At 35.4% G+C, this 20,820-nt stretch overlaps 1 protein-coding gene across 2 annotated transcripts in view; it reads right to left on the reverse strand.

The window, feature by feature from the left end:
- Positions 1–20,820, reverse strand: part of LOC149774191 (uncharacterized) — a 243,074-nt gene that overhangs the window by 31,720 nt on the left and 190,534 nt on the right. For both annotated transcript variants that reach the window (XM_089945702.1, XM_089945703.1), the window contains exons 29-32: positions 9,084–9,287; positions 8,343–8,367; positions 5,268–5,326; positions 100–144 (exon numbers count right to left, since the gene is read on the reverse strand). In XM_089945702.1, the coding sequence (XP_089801828.1) occupies positions 100–144; positions 5,268–5,326; positions 8,343–8,367; positions 9,084–9,287 (333 nt within the window). The remainder of the gene's footprint in view (positions 1–99; positions 145–5,267; positions 5,327–8,342; positions 8,368–9,083; positions 9,288–20,820) is intronic.

Here is a 20,820-nt window from a genome sequence, read left to right on the forward strand (position 1 = left end):
TAACCGGTGCGATTTCTATATTGAATTATTATAGATTTTACATTAATTAAATTCAAATTGTTTAATTGAAAGGAGAATATTATTTAAGATCTTGCTTGCCTTATTTGCTGGAACTCCACCTTCTATATCATGGAGAAGATCAATCTGTGGAGTGATGTAAAGAAGAAGAAATTGAAAATAGTAATATCTAGATAAAATAAAATGCATGTCTAAAATATTTAAAATCGTCACTGTAAGAATCATTTTATTTATTACCTTGAACAGAGTCCAAACTTTGGTTCTCATAACCAGAACTTAAATAGGTAGTAATCAAGACTAAATAGGTAGTAATCAAGACTAAAAGCATGCCAGCTAAAATATACCGGTAAATTATCAGAACCAACATTTTAAAAAATGTATAAGAACAGGAATCACCTGTATCAGCCTGATTCTCCTCGATATAGTTCATATTCATCTAACCCTCAAAATAAAAGGTAAACATTCCATATTGTATCAGTATGTAAACAGTCATATATATATTGTTAGGTTTCTTACAAGAATTTAGTTATTTTCGACTGGATGGGGAGGTCAGGTGGATTCATTTACAATGTGGGATATTGCAAAATGTCACTTAGTGAGTAGAAGAATGTGTTTTGGCCAGTATATGGGTATATGATGAAAGAATCGAGCTATTAATTCATTCCTATTTTGAAGTCTTATTTCCTATGTTTTTTATTGTTACATCAGTCTGCAGATGTGTTTAATGTTGTGTCTAGATATACTTTGAGGGAAGATATATGTTTGGATTATTAAGTGGAGTTGCGAAGTAGTCATTAAACTAAAACATCTGTGACTATTGTGAATTTACTCAGTGGAGTTCCGGACAATGCCATTTTGATACATTAGGGCTGCTGGCAAACGAGTACATTCGATGATCTTTAATTCTTTCAAACATTCGATTCCTTTGGACTTGTGTATAACTTAAGAGGATTATTTTGGATTTAATGCATAATAATTTAAGTTCATCTTCAAATTTCATGTTAACTTTAATAACTGAATTATTTAAGTTTTATAAAACTACTTGGTTCTGCTCCCTTCTGTCACTTAGTTTATGAGTATAGAGTCGTAAAAGAAATAAGTGGGCGTGCCTCTGATCTACATTTTATGAATATTTCAAAGAATTTACAATTTATGTTTAAAATTTATATTTTTTCGTTTGGAATTTTCTAATGTATCTATAGCTATCGATGTGATCACTCAGAGCAGATCCAAACCATCATTTTTGGGCAATTGGAATATTGTTAGCACCATGTTGTACATTTAAATACTACTGTTCATTACGATTCCAATTTACTCTGGGGATGATTTGTGTTCCCATTTGCAATGAGGTGATCTAACTAAACATACTGGTATCTTTGTCATGAATTACAGTCGACTCCGGTTAGCTGCACAGCCTTGGGCCTGTAACGAGACTGTGCAGTTAAACGGAGTGTGCAGTTAACCGAAGTACGGTACAGTAAAGCTTTAAATCAGCACGGCACGAATATAGGTGAAGAATAACTTATAAAGATGATTAGAATCCACTCTTTCAACGTTTACTTAAATGAAACAAGAGTCTACAATGAACAGCATTAACGTCATATTGTTAAATCAAACACAATGAAATTGACGATTTCCGAAAGAAATTGGCAACTGATGTCTGCACACAAGTTTTACTAATAAGTTGGTGAATTGCCGACTCTATTTTGTAAAACGGTTCAAACAGCTCACATTCTCTCTGTTCCATGAATCTGCGTATATTCTGGAGTGACTGAATAGCGACTTTAGATGAAACCTGGTCATCTACTGCATCGTCGTCATCACTTCTTTCGTCATTTTCTTCTTGTTTTGTCTCTGTAAGAGCTGCAACGATGGCTGAGTCATCAATTTCACCTTCTGTCTGAAGACCGTCATCTATTGCAATATATGATTGTTCCCACACTATTGCTCCCTGGTGGGTGGGAATATACATGTATCTACCACCTATGGCATCCTTTACATGTCAATCATTTACAAAGTCGCATTTACCGGCTTAATTGTTGACTTATTTGAAGCGCTACAGCAGTGGACTGGCAATAACTGATCCTTACTATACATTGTGCAGTTAACCGGAGTAAAATTGTAATGAATAATGTGCCATGGGCAGAACATTTATCGTGCTATTATCCGGAGTGTGCTTAAATGAAGTGCAGTTATCCGAAGTTTGTTCCCATTGAAAAGCATTGGGAAAAAACGGGACCGGCGTGACTGCGTGCAGTTATCCGGAGTGTGCAGTTAACCGATGTGCAGTTAAGTGGAGTTGACTGTATACATAATACAACATGTAATTTATTCATGAAGAAACTCACCCATAGTTGGGGTTTACATCGATTGCGAAGATGTACATTGGAAATTTATGTCGTGTTTAAAGATAGCGCTTTAAAATTAAATTATTAATTTCTGTACATTTTAATATCACTGGTAATAGTGAAAAACAGTGGAAAATCACAAAAGCATGTTCCGTGGTAAAATTTATTAATATACTTGCATTTAAAAAACTGTGCAGGTTACTTTACGTTTACAAATAATATACCTGATTGGTGTCACACATGCAGGTTACTATCCTTTTACAAATAATATACCTGATTTGTGTCACACATGCCTTGTGTGTAAGAGTGAAAGGCCTAAATGATTAAGAGCTCTCAAACTGCTCCCAAAGACTAATGTCTGTAAAGTGGGATCAAGTCTGACATGGTCTTTCTGGAGATGTGGACAAAATAGTTGTTTTACCTTGTTCACTGAGAGGACACTCAAATAACAAATAAATAAGAACCATTTAAACGGTGTACATTCATTAAGAATAAGTTTTTCACCTAGTTGATGCGATACTGCAACATCATCCTGGCCTAGGTATCCATTTCGGACAAAGTGAATCATGCATAGTTAAGTCGATCAATCTATAAGTCGATCAATCTGAAGAAGTACTGAATTATTTTTACACCCGACTATAGCAAGAAAACGTATTCGTGTACTTTTCTAGGTCGAAGTCACCAAACTGTGAAGAAAGCCACCTTATACAAACCTTTCGTAAACGGTTTTATAACAATCATTGACAAACACTTGCTAAATGTTAATAAAAAGACAAATTCCTTCTAGGTTACTATGAAAGACATAATGCTGATATGGTATCCACCCAAAACACAATTCTCATATAGTTTTTGCCATAAAAAAAACTCCTCTCTGGTTTTATTCAAACTGACTAGGCCACTGTATATATATATATATATATATATATATATATATATATATATATATATATATATATATATATATATATATATATATATATATATATATATATTTGAGCGTGTATGTGTGTGTGTTCAATAAAAATTCTTTCTGGTTGGTGTGGGCGAGTCATTGCAAGCAATTATTTGGTTTGGAAGATAATATGAAACGATTGAGACACAATAGGGACAGTGGACCATGACCGTCATGTTCTTAACCATTTTGAATTCACACTGAAACTGCTGTCTGCACTCCCTCTTAATATTTCCTAAATATTGTTTACAAGTTGCCTTCTTCTTCATAAATACAGTTGTTATAGAGCACATTTTGTTCTAACATACAGCCTGACAGCACATCACTATGAAATATTAACATAGAGCAATATCATATAAAGGCATAACCTTATTATTTTAATATTTACCAATACACACTTGTAATTGGCCCCATTGTACATTGGAATTCCAATATAACCTAGTATATGCCTGAGGGAGAAAAATACAAATATAACACTGAACAGAGTGAAATTCAATTTTCTCTCTGAATTATACACCCCACCTTCACCCTATTGAGTCTACTGTGGACATTGTGATATGTCAGGACATTCATGACTATCAAAATTAGTTTGGAACATAATCTATTTCTGGATATTTAATATAAAATTTGTGATTATTGGAAATTTAATCTGCAATAATGTGTCTTTTTTAATTTGCACTTTGTATTATTGGTAAGTAAATTGTTTGCTGATTCTAAGTAAGTTGTTGGTTTCATTTTTTCTGTTGCATATTTAAGACCCAGATTCGTAACATGATCTTGGACCAAACAATCCTTCCTCCACGTATACATGTATGCATTCGTTATATTTGTATCTGCAACCTGTTAATTTCAACATCTGCTTTTTATTTCAGTGCGTGTCAAAGTTAATTCAGCTCAGGTACCTTTAAAGTAATATTCATGTTGATTTCTATATCAACCATGTTTTCAACTCTACAACTCTATCTGTAACCATAATAGTTCTCGAGTTTACTAATTAAACACCCATATGGTGGATGAAATCAATAAGGTTCCTTGCTTTCCTTGCAGGTATTCCCCAAAACAGTCAATCTTTTTTGCTAACATACATGAGGAACAATGCAACAACATAGTCACATATTAATCTCACCGGAATGTTTAGCTTTCATGCCGAGAATGCACTAAAACATCTACTTTTTGCACTGCCAGTACGACTATCTATATATTGGTACATTATACTGTTAGAGAAATCACAAAAATGTGCGTCACATAGAGAAGCAAGTGCATGTCAATATGAAATAATTTGCAAGCGGCTCAACTGAAAATATTTAATGCTTTAATCTTTGACTGTGCATCAAAAAGATTATCAAAAAGTCCCATGATGTGTAACTGTTTCTTTAAAACTAGTTATATCTTGCATCATCTTTATCACCTGATGTTTGTCTCATAAAGCTAAAAGAATGACGTGCGTTTGCAAATTTCTAGCCTGCATAAGTCCTTTAAACAGAGAAAACAGAACTGTTTTAAATCATTTTAATTAAAACCGAATATCTTATTTATGATAACGTCAGCATCTTGGCTAATGTTCATCAGCTACACATTATTATTCCCGTTGCATACTGTATTATAGGATGAGAATTGGTCACTTTCAGGCTAACCAAAAAACTATAAAACATTTTTGCTTTTACTTTGAGAAATTAGATGCAGCTCTCATATATATAATGATCATGATCTCAATCGATATTCTAGGTGTATAGTACAGCGATATCTGGCATAGTAAATCCTAGAAAGTTACGAATGTATACGTAATTGTTTGATGATAGCAATTCAAGTTTAATTGTTTTGAATGCTATACGTTGTGCATAAAAATGTAAACGATTGCAAGGTATTACATTTGTCATTAATTGCGCTATTTTTAGTAGTACAAAGAACAAGCACAACAATATGCAGATGACTAAATTTAAAATACTCACATAGTCCTCAGGGTCATATGTGGCATTAAGCACAACAGTCACATGTCTTTCCTTGAACACTGCAAAATTAATGTTTTGTTTCATTTTTATTTTAAACATGTCACGTTTAGTATTTCAAAATATAAATATGAACCAGATCATTTATTTTGAGATGCACATGTGTCACTAGTATAAATATTGATCTTTCATTACCTTCATAAGCAAAGTTAAGATTGGAACCAATGGAGATTATGTCGGGATATCACATACGTTTTCTGCCTTGATTTCCACAGCCTGAATTATCCTATATAATTCATTGCTGTCATTATAGCCAGATGGTTACCTAAATGAATCATATATCCAACTTTCTTTAAAGTCAGGATAACTTTGATGAACTGCCACGAAGAAATAAAACAATTTTCTCAGCTTTTATGATTTTGTTGTCTCTGACCGAAAACGAACAGGACCCTCAAAAGTCCATTTCAGTTTTTTGCAGTTTCTGTAACATAAAAATACCAGTAACCATAATGCATGTATATTGATTTGAGGGTCTAACTGCTTCTGACATAGTCCGTAACACACAAACTCTAGAAACCAGAAACATTCCAGTTTCCAATGGTTTCTAACCAGATCCAGAAATCTATACATATGTCAGGAAGCAAGTTCTTGCTAAATAGTCGTTAATTTCCTTTTAACAATAAACATTTTACCAAACGGAATTGTTTGCTTAATGAAATGCCCAGGTAAGAAAAGCCGCCCTCCCCCATTCCAAAATTTAATAAGGCATACAAAAATATATTGGTGTTTGTAAAAGGTGTTTAGTACTAGTGCCCCATTGGAAAATATTGAAAATGTGTTAGTTGTTCACAAGCATAATCAAGCCATCTACCTTTAGATATAAACATGCCTACCATATTTATTTGTCCATCGCAGGTAGCTTTTCTTCAATCCCACTAACATTATTTCTTCAACAGAATCTAACAGTTCTCATATGTGTAAACAAATTAAAGTTACTGCTATGGCTTATAAATCTAATTTTGTCATCTACATATGTCAGCACAATTTCATCAGGCTACATTACATGATGCCTATGGTCTCCTGCTTGCACTACTGAGATATTAGTTGTTCCTAATTGCACATTTACATTACCATTTAAGTATCCAACGTGTTTGTGAACAAGCAAAAATATTCCAGAAAAAGTAATGACAACCTTCTACATAAAATTCTAATACTCTAGGTAATTTGTATTTGTAAATTTTTCCCTAAATTAACAAAAGAAAGGTATCGGTAAAGACGTAACCCTATATTGCAATCTTCACACACTCTGATCATTTATAACCCTACAACATTTAGTAAATCCTCCATGACAAATGGAAAATGACAGGAAAAAATAGACGAGTTTTAAAAATAACCATCTTCTACACTTTTACTGTCATTTCCTAAATTATGAGGCAAAAAGTAACATTTGTTTTGCATAAATATGTCTACTTAAATGCTTTTGATAGTTTCAAATGTGCGGTAAAATATCTTGAGGGATTGTACACATCAATAACAACAGTTTCAAAGCAAGATTATCAAACACAATGATATTAAGTTGCTTTGTAATTTAGTATTGCTGTGTACGTACTCAAATTACAGCATATCATCAACGATCCAGACACCATATGTCTGCTGCGCTGGAATGCTACATCATTTAGCTCACTCTGACAAGAAACATTATGCAGTTTGTAAATAAAACGAAGGCGGCTTTGGCTGGTAACTGACACTGATGTTTCAATGATTTTATTTAGCTTCCTTAACATTTAGAAGCAAACAAACTATACCAACACATATTTGTATACATGTACTTTGTTGCATGCACCAAGAGAAAGTATGTATGCGTCAGTAGTGCGGTTAGGAAATTAAAATGGAAGCTTCATAGTTATTCAAATAAACCGAAATAAGTTTTTGAATCCTTTAGAAGCTTCATAGAAACTTTCAAATATCCCTCTGAAAAAGAGAAACTGCCTTGAAACTATTACTTCTCAATTTATACGTAGTTATAGCTTCCTTCTACTACATGCTCTCGTTCCAATGCAGATTGTAGTTAAGCAGTATCATAGAAAACAAAGAGAGCTTTTGTTGTTTGCATTCAAAGGTTATTATAGAAACTGATGAAGCAGTTTCTGTTGTACAAACTAAGAAGACACGTGCAATTCCTTCTTCAACAAAACACAAAGATAGTTTTTGTTCCACTCCAAAAAGGCGTGACATCAGAGTAAAAAAAAATATGTTTGCGTTATCCTGAGCTTGAGGTCCACTTACGCTAATTACTTTCAGGATAATGGAAGTCACAATCTACCTTGAGATAACATAGCTATGAAAGCAGATCATTCGGGTTTGATAATCGTATGCATAGTTTGACACTTAAAACAATATAAACAAATCGAGGTCTAAACTGAAGTATACGATGCTGATAATTTAGGCAATATATTTAGTCCTTTTGTTTTCATTTATCATTGCAGTCATATTTGGAATGTTATTGTTTATACTTTTCATATATGAACTTCCAATCGTTTACCACATCGTAGTTATGTAATTCCTTTTGACTGGAAAATAAATAAAGCAAATGTTTCTTTCTATCCACAACAGAGAGGAAAACATCTCATTACTAACAGTGACAACAAAATGTAATTAGTTTTAAACATATGAATGGTACATTATTTATACGTTTCATTTCGTGGGTAGATAATGTGAACAATGCATGTCAGAAATAACAGCGCTGATGGAAGTACTATGTAATCGATGCCCTACATTTAGTGTGAAATAAAATACAGCTTAGTGTCATTATTTATTTCAACTTTCATTATCTTTACGACTCATGAATTAATAAAGCAATAAAGCTTAACTTGAAAAGGCTTAAAAGCAGATACTCTTTGCATTATATGCTGATGAAGGTAATGAACAAAATAGACTAAAAGCCATCTTTTTCGATGTTATGTGTGTCAAACGCAATATTCATTCAAATTTACTTTTAATTATAGAAAATTCCTCTTGTAAACTGTTGTCTTAAATGGGATTAAATTTTCCAGAAACAAAGTGATAAAACAAGCATACCTTTCACAGAGCTGACGTCGGAAATCTATTGGAAAAGATAAGTTATATCTATATTAGTAAGAGTAAACTGCATATGAATCGATGGCTTTACGTTGACTCTTGACCACTCTGGTGGCCTAGTGGTTAAAGCGTCTGCCTCGGATGCATGAGGTCAAACCCCGGTTGAGTCATACCAAAGGCTTACCAAAATGGTACTAGCAGCTGTCTCGCTAGGTGCTCAGCTCTAAGAGGCTAGTGTTCGGACTTGTTTGCCTGGTGTCAGGATAATGGGACATGGTGGGACATGATGCTACATGGCAGCAGCATGATGCCCTAGTGCTAGACATCACTTTAAACTGCCACACTGTATTCTAGTACTCAATATTTTGTTGCAAAAAATGTGAAATATTTAATTTTTTTAGAGATAATTCATAAGACCATACATTTCTGTTTTTGCAATTCATTCTACGTTTTTATTTATATTTTTTGCCTTTTCCTATCATATCTTGTCTAACAAAGGGATACAAATAATATATCAATCTTGCGCTAGATTTATAGTTTTTTCGTTGCTCGTAGAACATATGAAACAACCAGAAGTCAGATATTGAATTATATATCACGTTTCCCTGCAATACAGGTAAACACCAGCAAGTAATAATAATAATGATAATAATAATAATAATAATAATAATAATAATAACAATACAATCTCAGGTGCCTGACTTTTAGCCATTACCTACAGGATAAAGAAGATATACATACCTCTTGTCTGAAGATGTGAGAGTCCAAATACAGCCTCCTGATGCTGGATGAAGGATTTTCTATGACGAATACCTTAAGATGATGGATGAACTCCAGTGTTAAGCGACGTGATCCAATTGCCCATTTCGGTTGAATCAGCAGGGTGATGGAATTCATCTTATCATTCTCAGCCATTTGTAAGCATTCAAGGATGATGTCAGTCATCTAAAATAATATTTATTAAGTTTCCATTCTTAGAATACCAATGTTCAAGATAGCATTTCTGTTGTGAATTCGTTTCTGGTCACCTGTGCACTCTATTAAAGCTGATATAGTCACCGGTGTTCTTAAAAGCAAGTTGTGTAAAAGTACTAATGTAATAATTTCTACTTTATTCAATATACCCTATACAAAAATTGTGTGAGTGTCTGTGTGTGCGCATGTGTGTGTGTGTGTGTGTGTGTGTGTGTGTGTATGGAGTGGAATCAGTAATTTAGTTATGTTCAAATATTATTTTGATTCAGAAATTTCAGTTATTCATTGGAATTACAAAATGCTCTTTGATTTTAGGATTTTACCACTATTTTGGGATAACTGTGATTCATTTGAGAACGTTCTGGAGTATGTCATTGTACTGCATCAATTCTATTGACACATTAACATATTAGATGCTACTGGCACGTCAACACTTTTAACATTGGATTTTGTTGAGAACACCACTTGAACTGATTTGAAATAGCCTATAATTTTTGACTTGTGACTGAACCTTTAGGACTGTTGTTTTGGACTTATTTCACAATATTGCGTGTCCTTTTTAAATTTTCAATTTGTGTTACAGTGAACATAATCTTCAACAAAGGACTGAAATGTGGCTTAGTAATGTCCACTTGCAACATAATATATACAATACAAATCGTTCAAGTTATATCAGAGAATACATTCCAGAGATGATAAAATTATTGAAAACGTTTTGTCTATCGATTCATTGAAACTAATGCAGAGATGTTCCAATAATACTGATATATGGTGGGATTTTCCTCTTGTCACTAAAAATTGAGGAGTAGAGAGAAAAGGGGTGGAGGTAGGACATGCACATAGTTCATTATTTACCTAACACTTAAATATTAATATTGCTTACCACCTGCTCTACTGTCAGGGCTACGTCAAAGTAAACATCTTCAAACTATGTCCTCCACTTCCTTAGTTGTATAAGCGTAAATGTATTTACTGTTTCTTACCATAAACTGTTTATGTGATGTGTGTAAATATTCCCCTGTGCTAAGAACCCATTTTTACTGTCTGCTGCACAAGAATAGCTAGCTTAGCAAAATTTTTCAACAAGCTGGGAAATATTTCGCTACGGTTCTTTTTTATACTATTTTTCACAGCACAAAGGTATTGTCTCTTGGATATCTCTGCTCCAACATACGATTTTTCACAACAAGAACTCTCCCAAAGTCTCACTGTCGTTGATTAGTGCATTGCTGACGTTCCAGCTTTCTTACCTGTTCCATAATGCTAGACTTGAGTAATCTTTAATGTCTTGATATGATGTGACTCGGAGTGTCGTGCAAGAGTATACGTCCTTCAATTTAATCCGCCGATTACCGATGTAAAATGGTTATTTTTCCTACAACTTTTGCAAATATCACGTAACATATATCCTGTATTGAAGTTGTGTTTTAACCATTTGTTATCTGACACCCAAGAACGCTAAAACTTCCTTGCAAATTTCGGAGTCAATTTTGATGCTATATCTGACTGGGCATCTGCCACTGTGTTGACAAATAGTCCCCAATTTTACAAGAAACGTCATTACTTGTTCCATTCTCAAGTTCAATTTCCATATTTTCGCCACCACTTTACTTGACATTGAAAATTATCAGTGATCTTAAGTCCCGCCATGGATGCTTTCACTTTCTAGAAATGTAACAATGATCGCTCATATACGTATCAGTGGCAGAGCACTTATATGCCACACGTGTTTCGCTTATAAATAATAATCGGGATTACCAAATGTCATTATGTGATAACGTACATTTGCCGACTTTGGGATGAAAGAGGTATTGTGGTTTGAAAACTATCCTTATTTTTCTGTTTAAAAAATTTTATACCAACGCGCAGCGTATATTTTTATATGCACTTTAAACTATCATGATGGAGTTATTGTGCCTCAACGCTTTCCGTGGAATCATTCAGGCAAATTTTGCATGGATCAATCACTTACTAGGAGCATCTCTGTAGCAACATGTTATTGTTTAATGGCGGAGTTCCATCATTAGTATTCGTTTCACTAGCCACAAGGCCAGATGCTTTATTAAAACTTCAGATAAATTCTTTCAGCATACATTTCATTTTTATTTGAGAGGGAGTTGTACAACAGCAATGGCCACACGTGACATTTGATCAGCACCATGATTACAAACTTACAAAGCCACTACGACAATGAGATAAGTTGGTCTGCTTTTGGTGAGAAATGTCCGAAAATATAAGTCTTTAATAATAGTGTCTATTAACAGAACGATTAACATTAACGACGGTGTATAAACCTAAACTGCTGAATGTTTGAAGCATAATTACTAATGAAATACTGTTAGGTGAATTTTAACATTAGACCTCAAGAATTTTGAAGACAAAACCTCTGAATTAACATCTAGCAATTCAACTTGGCTGGTGCACACAGATATTTAAACAGTAAATAATCCTAAGTTTATTGAATTAAACAAGCATTGTATTCTCAAAGCCATGGATACTTATGTCCGATTTTGCACTGTAGATGTTTGTTTCTTTGTTTCTAAAGGGAATTATAGAGAGCAAAGTTGGTTTGTAAATGACGTGAACTCAAAGTAGTAGTTCCGTTGTTTTTTGTTTTAGTTTTCTTTTCTTGTTTATTTAGCATTTTTACACTTTGATTGAATCTGAACCATCAAACTGTTGACATTGCTTGCTGTCTTCCTTGAGGAAGGGATAGCTGGTCACGTGTCTGATTCACACGTAGAATGATAACATTATCGAAACCGACATGGCTCTATGTTGATTTTTGTCACTCTTAAGCCACTATGTTCATGTCAGGGTCGTGAGAAAGTATTTCATGGTGGAACATTATGGACAGTATATTAAGTAAGAAACCATACACATGTACTTTAATAATTGATTTGTATTGTAGTGTTGATGGATATGTCGGCTCTTTTTGGTTCTTAGTGTACTTTATGTATCTTTATGGGTGTTTGTTTGTGTTATTCATTTGCTAGTAGTGTTATAATCATTGAATCTACTGTAATTTGCTGTACTCATAGTTTTCTTTCGTTGTACTCTTTATTTGATGTATTTGTTGATGTTAATCCAGAAAATGACCACTCCGGTGACCTAGTGGTTAGAGCGTACGCCTTGGAAGCGGGAGGTCGTGGGTTCGATCTCCGGCCGAGTCATACCAAAGACTTACAAAAATGATACTAACAGCTGCCTCGCTTGGTGCTCAGCATTAAGAGGTTAGTGTTAGGACTGGTTGGCCTGGTGTCAGGATAATATGACTAGGTGGGACATCATGCTACATGTCTGCGGCAAGATGCCGCAGTGCTAGACATCACTATAAACTGCCACACTGCAGACATCGTATCGATATGACTGAAAAATTGTTAAAGCTATGTTAAAAATCCAAATCACACACAAACACACACACAGAGAAAATGATATAATTACAAATATATAAGCAATCAGTGGCAAAATCATTACTTTAATATCCACAAATAATAATATTAACAACAATAACGGCAATAATAATAATAATAAGAAGAAGAAGAAGAAGAAGATGAAGGAAAATCAACAGAAGATTATTTTTCAGTTAACTGTTGGGCTTAAGCTATAAATTTTAAACGGGTCGATGTAAGCCTGATTCGACAGTTAACTTCGCAGACTGAATTATCGGTATTCAGACAGTCTGGTTTTTGGTCATTTTAACTTTTTACTCGAGGACTGATTCACTGCATTTTCCTTTATCTTGCAAAGCAAAATTTCGCGTCGCAAATAAAACTGCAGATGGCGTTGTGTGTGTTTCATTCATAGAAGATCTAGCCACAATCTTTTCCTAGCATTTAATGCGTTAAGATAATATGAACAAAGCCAACAAATAGTGGAACAAAACAGACGATGATAATATCAAACATTCAGTAAATCTAATTCCTGATTTTGGTGTAAAATTGCTTAATTCAAATCAAATATCTTTAAGACGGTTTTTGCTACAGAGTTGATTGATTTATTTCAAGACAGAGTGCCGTCAACTCTGATTTCTAATAGCATTTTATGATTGACACATTCAAGCTTATCATGTCTAAGTATACAAAAATGATCTTTTTATACTTGACATTCTTTAGAGCAGTGTTTGTTTTGATTCTTTTACCATGTACGCATTTGTCATTGTTATTATACCACTTTAAACGCCCAGCATGTCGGAATTTCATGTATTCCCAATTTCATCAACTTGCATAATTTTTGTCAGTTGAGTCATTATGTATGCATATCAATCGCTCATTGTACAAAGACGACTAGTCCTAATTTGAATATTTGGGGAGTGGAGTAATATGGAGTGGATGACTTAAAACAAGATGTATCTGCATACATATCACTTAAAAAAATTTATTGTTAAATTTTAACTCCCACAAATTCCTAATTTACTTAAGTCAATGCTGTGACTGATCAAAGCAAATGCTTTCTAAAATCTAACATTAATTCAACAATGTGGTTCACGTAACCTACTTCTCATATCCTTATAATTATTACCAGGAATACAAATGTATGTTGGCCATTTGAAAGAAGTGGAATGTTCTATGTTGAATGTTGGGAAACAAATTATGTTACTATACATGTTTTATCATCATGATAAGGAGGCACAAATATTTAATTCAAACCAAACTGATCATGATTGTTTTTCATATTTCCCAGAATGCCCAGTGTAATCCTATTTATAAATCTAGAAATTCTCGTACTCTGTAATGAGCGTACTAATGCAAATTATCAACAATTTGAAATATATGCTTACCATGACGACATACTTCCATGTTACTTAGGCATAACGACTATTTCGTAAATAGAAGATAAATAATTAATGTGAAACTATAGGAATTAGACTGCTCATCTAACTGAAAACCATTGGTGCTTTTGAAGAAAATTAAATCATAAAACACAAAGCTCACAGATTAAATAGAAAAGAAATGAGGAACAAAGATGATTTTATCTTAAGATAATCTAATAATAATGTAAGGAGAATTTTTGAAAAACAATATATGCTGCTCAGAGGAGTCCAATGATGACCCACAAACATTGATGATAATTCACTATTCAACATAATTTTTGTTCCTAGGTAGTAAGTGTTATTTCGTAATTGCTTATGCCTAAAAGTATATAAAATGCCTATCATTCCCCACAAACTTAGCTTTTGTGACCAGGACAGTGATATTTTTATATTTACCTATTTCCAATGACAAAACTGGAATTTGTGTCTTTTCGTTCACATAAAGTCAGAAAAAACAACACTTGAATACAAATTAAGATGTATTTATAATGAAGTAATACAAAAATGACCACAAAAGATTTAGAAGTGAGTAGGTTTTGATATTTACGATTATACTGTAAATTATTTTCACGAATCAGCCCCCCAAATGTAGTCTCCCATTATGTTCTGATTTTACAGTCCTTGGTAGCGGCGTTCAAAGTCCAGTATATCTTGGTGAAAGCGCTTGCCTTGTTCCTCCGGGTACGCTCCCATGTACTCCTTGAATTTGTCAGGATGAGCATTGAGGATATGGACTTTGAGGGACATCCTACAGCCCACTGTGTCGTAGTTCTTCACCGGAGTCTCAACTGGCTCCACATAGTTTTCGGACTTGTGATTGCACAGGAAGCCCCGAACCGCTGAGAAAAGCTGTTCACAGCTACTTACTCCTTAATAGTCAACTTCTTGGGGAATTCTTCGCCCTCCAGGATCTTCTTTATATGTGGTCCAAATGAAGACACTGGCTTTGACCTTTACCTCAGATAACTTTGGGAAGATATCTGGAAGGTACCCGAAGGCTGCCGACTCCTTATCGAGAGCTCTGACAAATTGTTTCATAAGGCCCAATTTGATATGTAGTGGTGGCATCAGCACCTTCCGGAGGTCTGCCACTGGCTCCCACTTGACGTTGTTCCTCCCCACAGAGAACTCAGTCCGCTGTGGCCCGTGCGCCTTGGTGTCCCTGGTCTCCCAAAGGCAAAGACTGCAGGGAAACTCGGTGCATAGAAACACCGGAGTGCACCGAAACGCCGGAACGCAATAGAAACACCGAAACGCAATATTGCATATACCATAGCTGGAAATTGTGAAATTTGCAATATTTCTTTTCTATCGAGAAAATAACATTTACTATTAATAGTGTCTAATACAATTTTTGCATAAGTTTAATGCTTAATCTATTACTAATAAATATATATTAGTAATGATTTTTTAATAATGCCGTACTCAATAAACTTCGTGAAAATCATCAATTTGAATAAACGTACAGTGTAAATGTAACTATCAAGAATTATGCGCGGACAGTTGATTTAGTGATCTAAATACAAAGATAGATGCAAAAATGGCATCTCAAATCATTCCCGTATTTATTTTGGAATTTAGATCACAAAAATTATTTGGTTCCGTGATTCAGAGTAGTTACAATTTCCATATCAATTGTTCAATGATAATAATAAAAAGTACACACAGTTTTCCTTTCATGACAGGTTTTCTTCAATACCCATATGTATTCACTTCTTTGTCAATGGCATTATATGCATTTATTGCTAAAACATGAAACTGCAAAAAGTGAAGCACAGGTCAGTGAAGATTTACACCAAGATTTCAGTAAACCACTGATAGCAAACATCAGAGCTTTGCAGATTATATAGATTGCAGTGTTGGTACCAGGAAAGAATCAGCGATCACATTGTGAATTTCAAACTTCCTTTATATATTTTCTGTGTAATTAGTATTTATTACGTAACAATAATTTGATAATCTCATCTGAGATGCGAATACAAGTCTCTGCAATCACATCGCTTTCCCATGCATCCAGTCTCAACAGAGCTTGATGTGTCATACCATTTTAACACTTTTTGTAGTGATTACTGAGAAACTCCTGACTGAACTACCCAAAGCGATAATCGGTAAAATTGAGATATATGATACTTGTGCCGCTTTCTTCCCTTCACATATAATGTTTTATACATCATCATTTATAATTTTATTTCAAATTCATAGGTCTTTTATTGAACTATTATTTTCCATTTTCTGAGTAACTTCTACATGGATAATTAATGTATCTTTCTAATTGCTGTTCATACTGAAAAATTTTCACATGTCATCTAAAGATGATATTGAAAATAAATACCTTGATTACTTACTTATATGATGAACACTTGGCCATAATGGTTCAACATAAATAATTCGTGTTTAAACCATCAAACTGGTCTAAATGAGTTGGGGATTTTTGCACAGAGAAAATGTATGTTGTTTGATGAATGTACATTATTCATAGATCTCACATTATGGTTTTTAGACCAACAGTAGAAAATTCTATTGTTTTCATGTAATTTTCTTACAGATTTTACATTTTGGTAACAGTTCTCAATTCCATAATTGGACTTGATTTTATGCATGTAATTTAAGATTTGCATGTGACTGTTTTAGTTTTTGAATTTCCAAAAAAATCTTCTGATCTTATGAGACTTTCTGATAGACACATATTTAATCTCAATTTGTAACACTGTTTCAACATTCTTGCCTACCAAGCTTTTTTGTACATTTTTTGATCTACACTAGAAAAAACACCGACTTGGAAATTATGAATAAAGGTGTGCAGATTATTACTGATGTTGGCATTTATAATGCACACAAAATAAACATCGTTGAATTATTTACACCATTCATTAAGTTTAGATTATGAAATTCATATTTACCATATAGCAATCAACACATACCACCAAAGATATATATAATGAATATATTTTTTGAGCATATTCGAGTGTATTTGAGTAAAACAACGCGCAGTACAAGTCCGCGTGATTAGCGGATTAAATGCGTTTGATAGTTAATTGAACTCAAATGGCTACTGGTTAAATAATCTTTATTTCAATGCAGTAAGGCAAGGCTGGCTGATTTTTAAAAGCTGAATTTCCGCGATTAGTGGAAGAAAGCGAGCATAATATAGAAATTTCTCAAACAGTCTTTTCTTGTACCACGTCGAAGACACGCTTTTTAATATGTTGGTTTTGTTGGACAATATTAATGTTCAATAAAATATTCATGATAAAGATACATTCTCATAAATCTAACAAAGCATTTTCATAATCCGACTAATACTCAATCCCTCCCTCTGTGTGTGTATATATATATATATATATATATATATATATATATATATATATATATATATAAAAGATAATGAGAAAAATGTAATTATCAAAAACCACAATATAATAAGCAACTTAAAAAATCAATATTAATATGTGTTTATTATTAAAAGCTAAAGCATTAAACTCGTGTATAAATTGCAATACATGCTGTTAATATTAAATTTTGTTCCTTTACGAACTGTCTCCAAAATGCAGCTTCCAGCTTCTTTCTTTTTAATTTGATGTTGCATCACTTGCAGAAAGAAGTACATATTAATTTATTATATAACTAATATTAAATGTCACAGATATGAATTATACATTTACAACCAATATACACTATGGTATATACGATATAATTGAAGTGCGTTTCGGTGTTTCTATTGTGTTCCGGTGTTTAGGTGCGTTCCGGTGTTTCTATGCACCCAGGGAAATTTGGTAAAACCGCATTGCAGACCCATCAATAATGCCACCATTCTGAAGCCTCTGATGAATTCCCAACCATACTCATCATACTTCAAAATTCCAGCGAGGTCTTGATGCTGCTGTAATCCTCTTTGTGGTGCATCAAGTGAGCCAGGGAAAGAGACAGGTATTTGCTTCCATTATGGAGCAGCATGGCTTTGATGCTCCTAGATGAGCCGTCAATGAAATGGTGCAATTCATTCTGGTTACTTGCGATTCTGATTGCCTCTAACAAACTGGTCACATTGAGGGAGAAGCAGAGCCCATCTTGATGGATGAAAAAGCTGCAAAAAGCTTGGTGATGATATCTATGATCTGCGGCTTGCACATTTTCATCCATTGTACTTGGTGAGACCAATATCTCTGATCAAGTCGTTGAGGTCTTTTTGGTTGGGATAGTATGGGTTTCTCTCTTCAGTTCCACCTCTGAAATTGTCTTCTGGATCTACAATGTCTTCCTCACTCTCTGACTTGCTGCTCTCTTCTAAAGACGTGGGTAAGGTGAGCTCAGGTCAGTGTGGTAGATGGGCGATGGATGATGGAAGGTTGAGATACATGATAACAGGTGCATTCCTGCCTGTCCAACGTTTGGAATGGTCCACCAGGCTGTGGTAGCAGTTGCTTGAGTGGTCAGTGGGTTAACGCCAAATTCTTGGGATAGCGAACGTCATGGCTTTCTTTTACCATCTCTACCATCCTACAAAAATACTCTTATTTAACGCATGACTAATGTGTAAGAGAATCTCACAACATTTTTCATATATATTTTTTCAATAACATTTATAGTTGGGGGAGGGGGTCCAGAGATGGCTCATCAGTCCAATCCAGGCCAGGAAGAGTTTGTTGCAGAGAGGACATGGGTGTACAAGTTGTTGGGTTGCTGAGAGTTGCAGAACTTCTGTTCATGTTTCTCAGCTGCATCCACCGGTCTATTCTGCTCAAAGGCTGCCGCACCGGCATTAACTTGACTGCACCAAGCAGATCAATCAGCAGCGATAGTCTTCCAGCAGTCAGGGCCTAGGTTCTTCGGCGAGGCCTTGAGAGTGTCCTTGTACATCTTTTTTTGACCACCGTGAGATATCTTGCCTTGCTTGTAGCTCTCCACAGAAGACCTTCTTAGGTAGGCATTCTACCGGTATGTGGACAACATGGCCAGCACATCGGAGTTGTGCCTTGCACAGCATGGTGTAATTGCTTGTCATGCCAGCCTGAGTGAGCACCTCTGCATTCGGTACCTTGTCCTGCCATCTGATTTTCCGTAGTTTTCTCAGGGAGCTCATATGGAAGTGGTTCAGTTTTTAAAATAGCGGCTTCATACAGTCCAGGTCTGGCAAGCATAGAGGAGGGTAGGGAGAACAACCGCTGCATAGACTTTGAGTCTGGTGGCAAGCCTGATGCCTCTCCTATTCCAGACATTTGAGCGGAGTCTGCCAAATGCTACACTGGCTTTGGCAATCCTGGTGTTGACCTCATCGTCTATGTGGACTGCTTCTGAAAGGTTGCTGCTGATGTATGTGAACCTGGCCACATTATTGAGCTTTTGGCTATTGACAGTGATGGATGGTTCCAGGTAATCTTTTCCGGGTGCTGGCTGATGCAGAACCTCAGTCTTGCTGGTAGAAATGGTGAGTCTGAAGTTGGTACACGCTGTGGAAAAATGGTCCATGCTCTGTTGCATGCCTGCCTCCATGCTGGAGTTGAAGACACAGACATCTGCAAACAGGAGGTCGCAAATGTTCTCAACTGGGACTTTGGATTTGGTTTGCAGCCTTCTCAGGCTGAAAAACTTCTCATCCATTTGGTACCGGAGACCTACTCCGACATCACTGTCCTTGAAAGCATTCATCAACATTATGAAGAACATGTGGCTGAAGAGAGTGGGAACAGAAGAATCATCCTTGTTTCACACCAGTTGTAGCTGCAAAGGGTTCGGAATTGTTACCATGGTCGTGGACTCTGGCAAGCAATCCATCATGCAAATGCCTCATCATTTCAATGAAGACTTCTGGACATCTAAATTTGGCCATGATCTTCCAAAGGCCTTCCTGGCTGACAGTGTCGAATGCCTTAGTCGGGTCCATGAAAGCGGTGTATAGCTGGAAATTGTGTTCAAGACACTTTTCTTGAACCTGCCTGGCAGTAAAGATCATGATGATGGTGCCTCTCTCCTTTCTGAAGCCACACTGACATTCTGGCAGTAGGCCATGATCAAGGTGCTCTGTCAGTCTTTTCAGCAGTAGCCTGGCGAGGACCTTGCCTGCGATGCAGAGTAGAGCAATTCCTCTATGGTTGTAAAAGGACAGGTGAATGCCTTTGCATTTGTAAATGTGGATGATGGATGCATTTTTAATTCCTGGGAAATGCGTTTCTGCTTCCACATCCTACAGAACATCTCTGTAAGTCTTTCCACCAGCCTAGGCCAACCAGACTTGTATATCTCAGCTGGGATGGCGTCTGCTCCTGGAGCTTTCCTACTATACAGGAGCTCAATTTCCTTGTGAGTTTTCAACACTGTTGGAGGGTCAGACAATGTCTCGTTGATCTCCACCTAGGGTAGACGGTTGATGGACTGTATATCATCAACCTTTCGGCTCTGCAGTGTGTCCTGCAGCTCACGCAGTTTCTTTTCCACAGCTTGTCAGACACTGCTGAAGGCAGCTTTCTTCGCAGCGGACGTGGGGTCAATGTTGTATGTACAATGGAGATGATGCTTCTCTTCTTCACAGTTCTCATCAAACCAGTCTTGGTCCTTTCGTGCAGTGATGCCAAAGGTGTCAGATGCAGTAAAGTACACCAGATATCTGAAGGCCACCCAACATTTCTTTACGTCGTTGGTATCAGAGTCTGTGGTTTCCAGCTGGTTTGTCAGATCTTCAGACAGAGCTTGCTC

Source organism: Sinohyriopsis cumingii, unplaced genomic scaffold, assembly GCF_028554795.1.
Source record: "Sinohyriopsis cumingii isolate HCF-2022 unplaced genomic scaffold, ASM2855479v2 utg000400l, whole genome shotgun sequence".
Lineage (NCBI taxonomy): Eukaryota > Metazoa > Mollusca > Bivalvia > Unionida > Unionidae > Sinohyriopsis > Sinohyriopsis cumingii.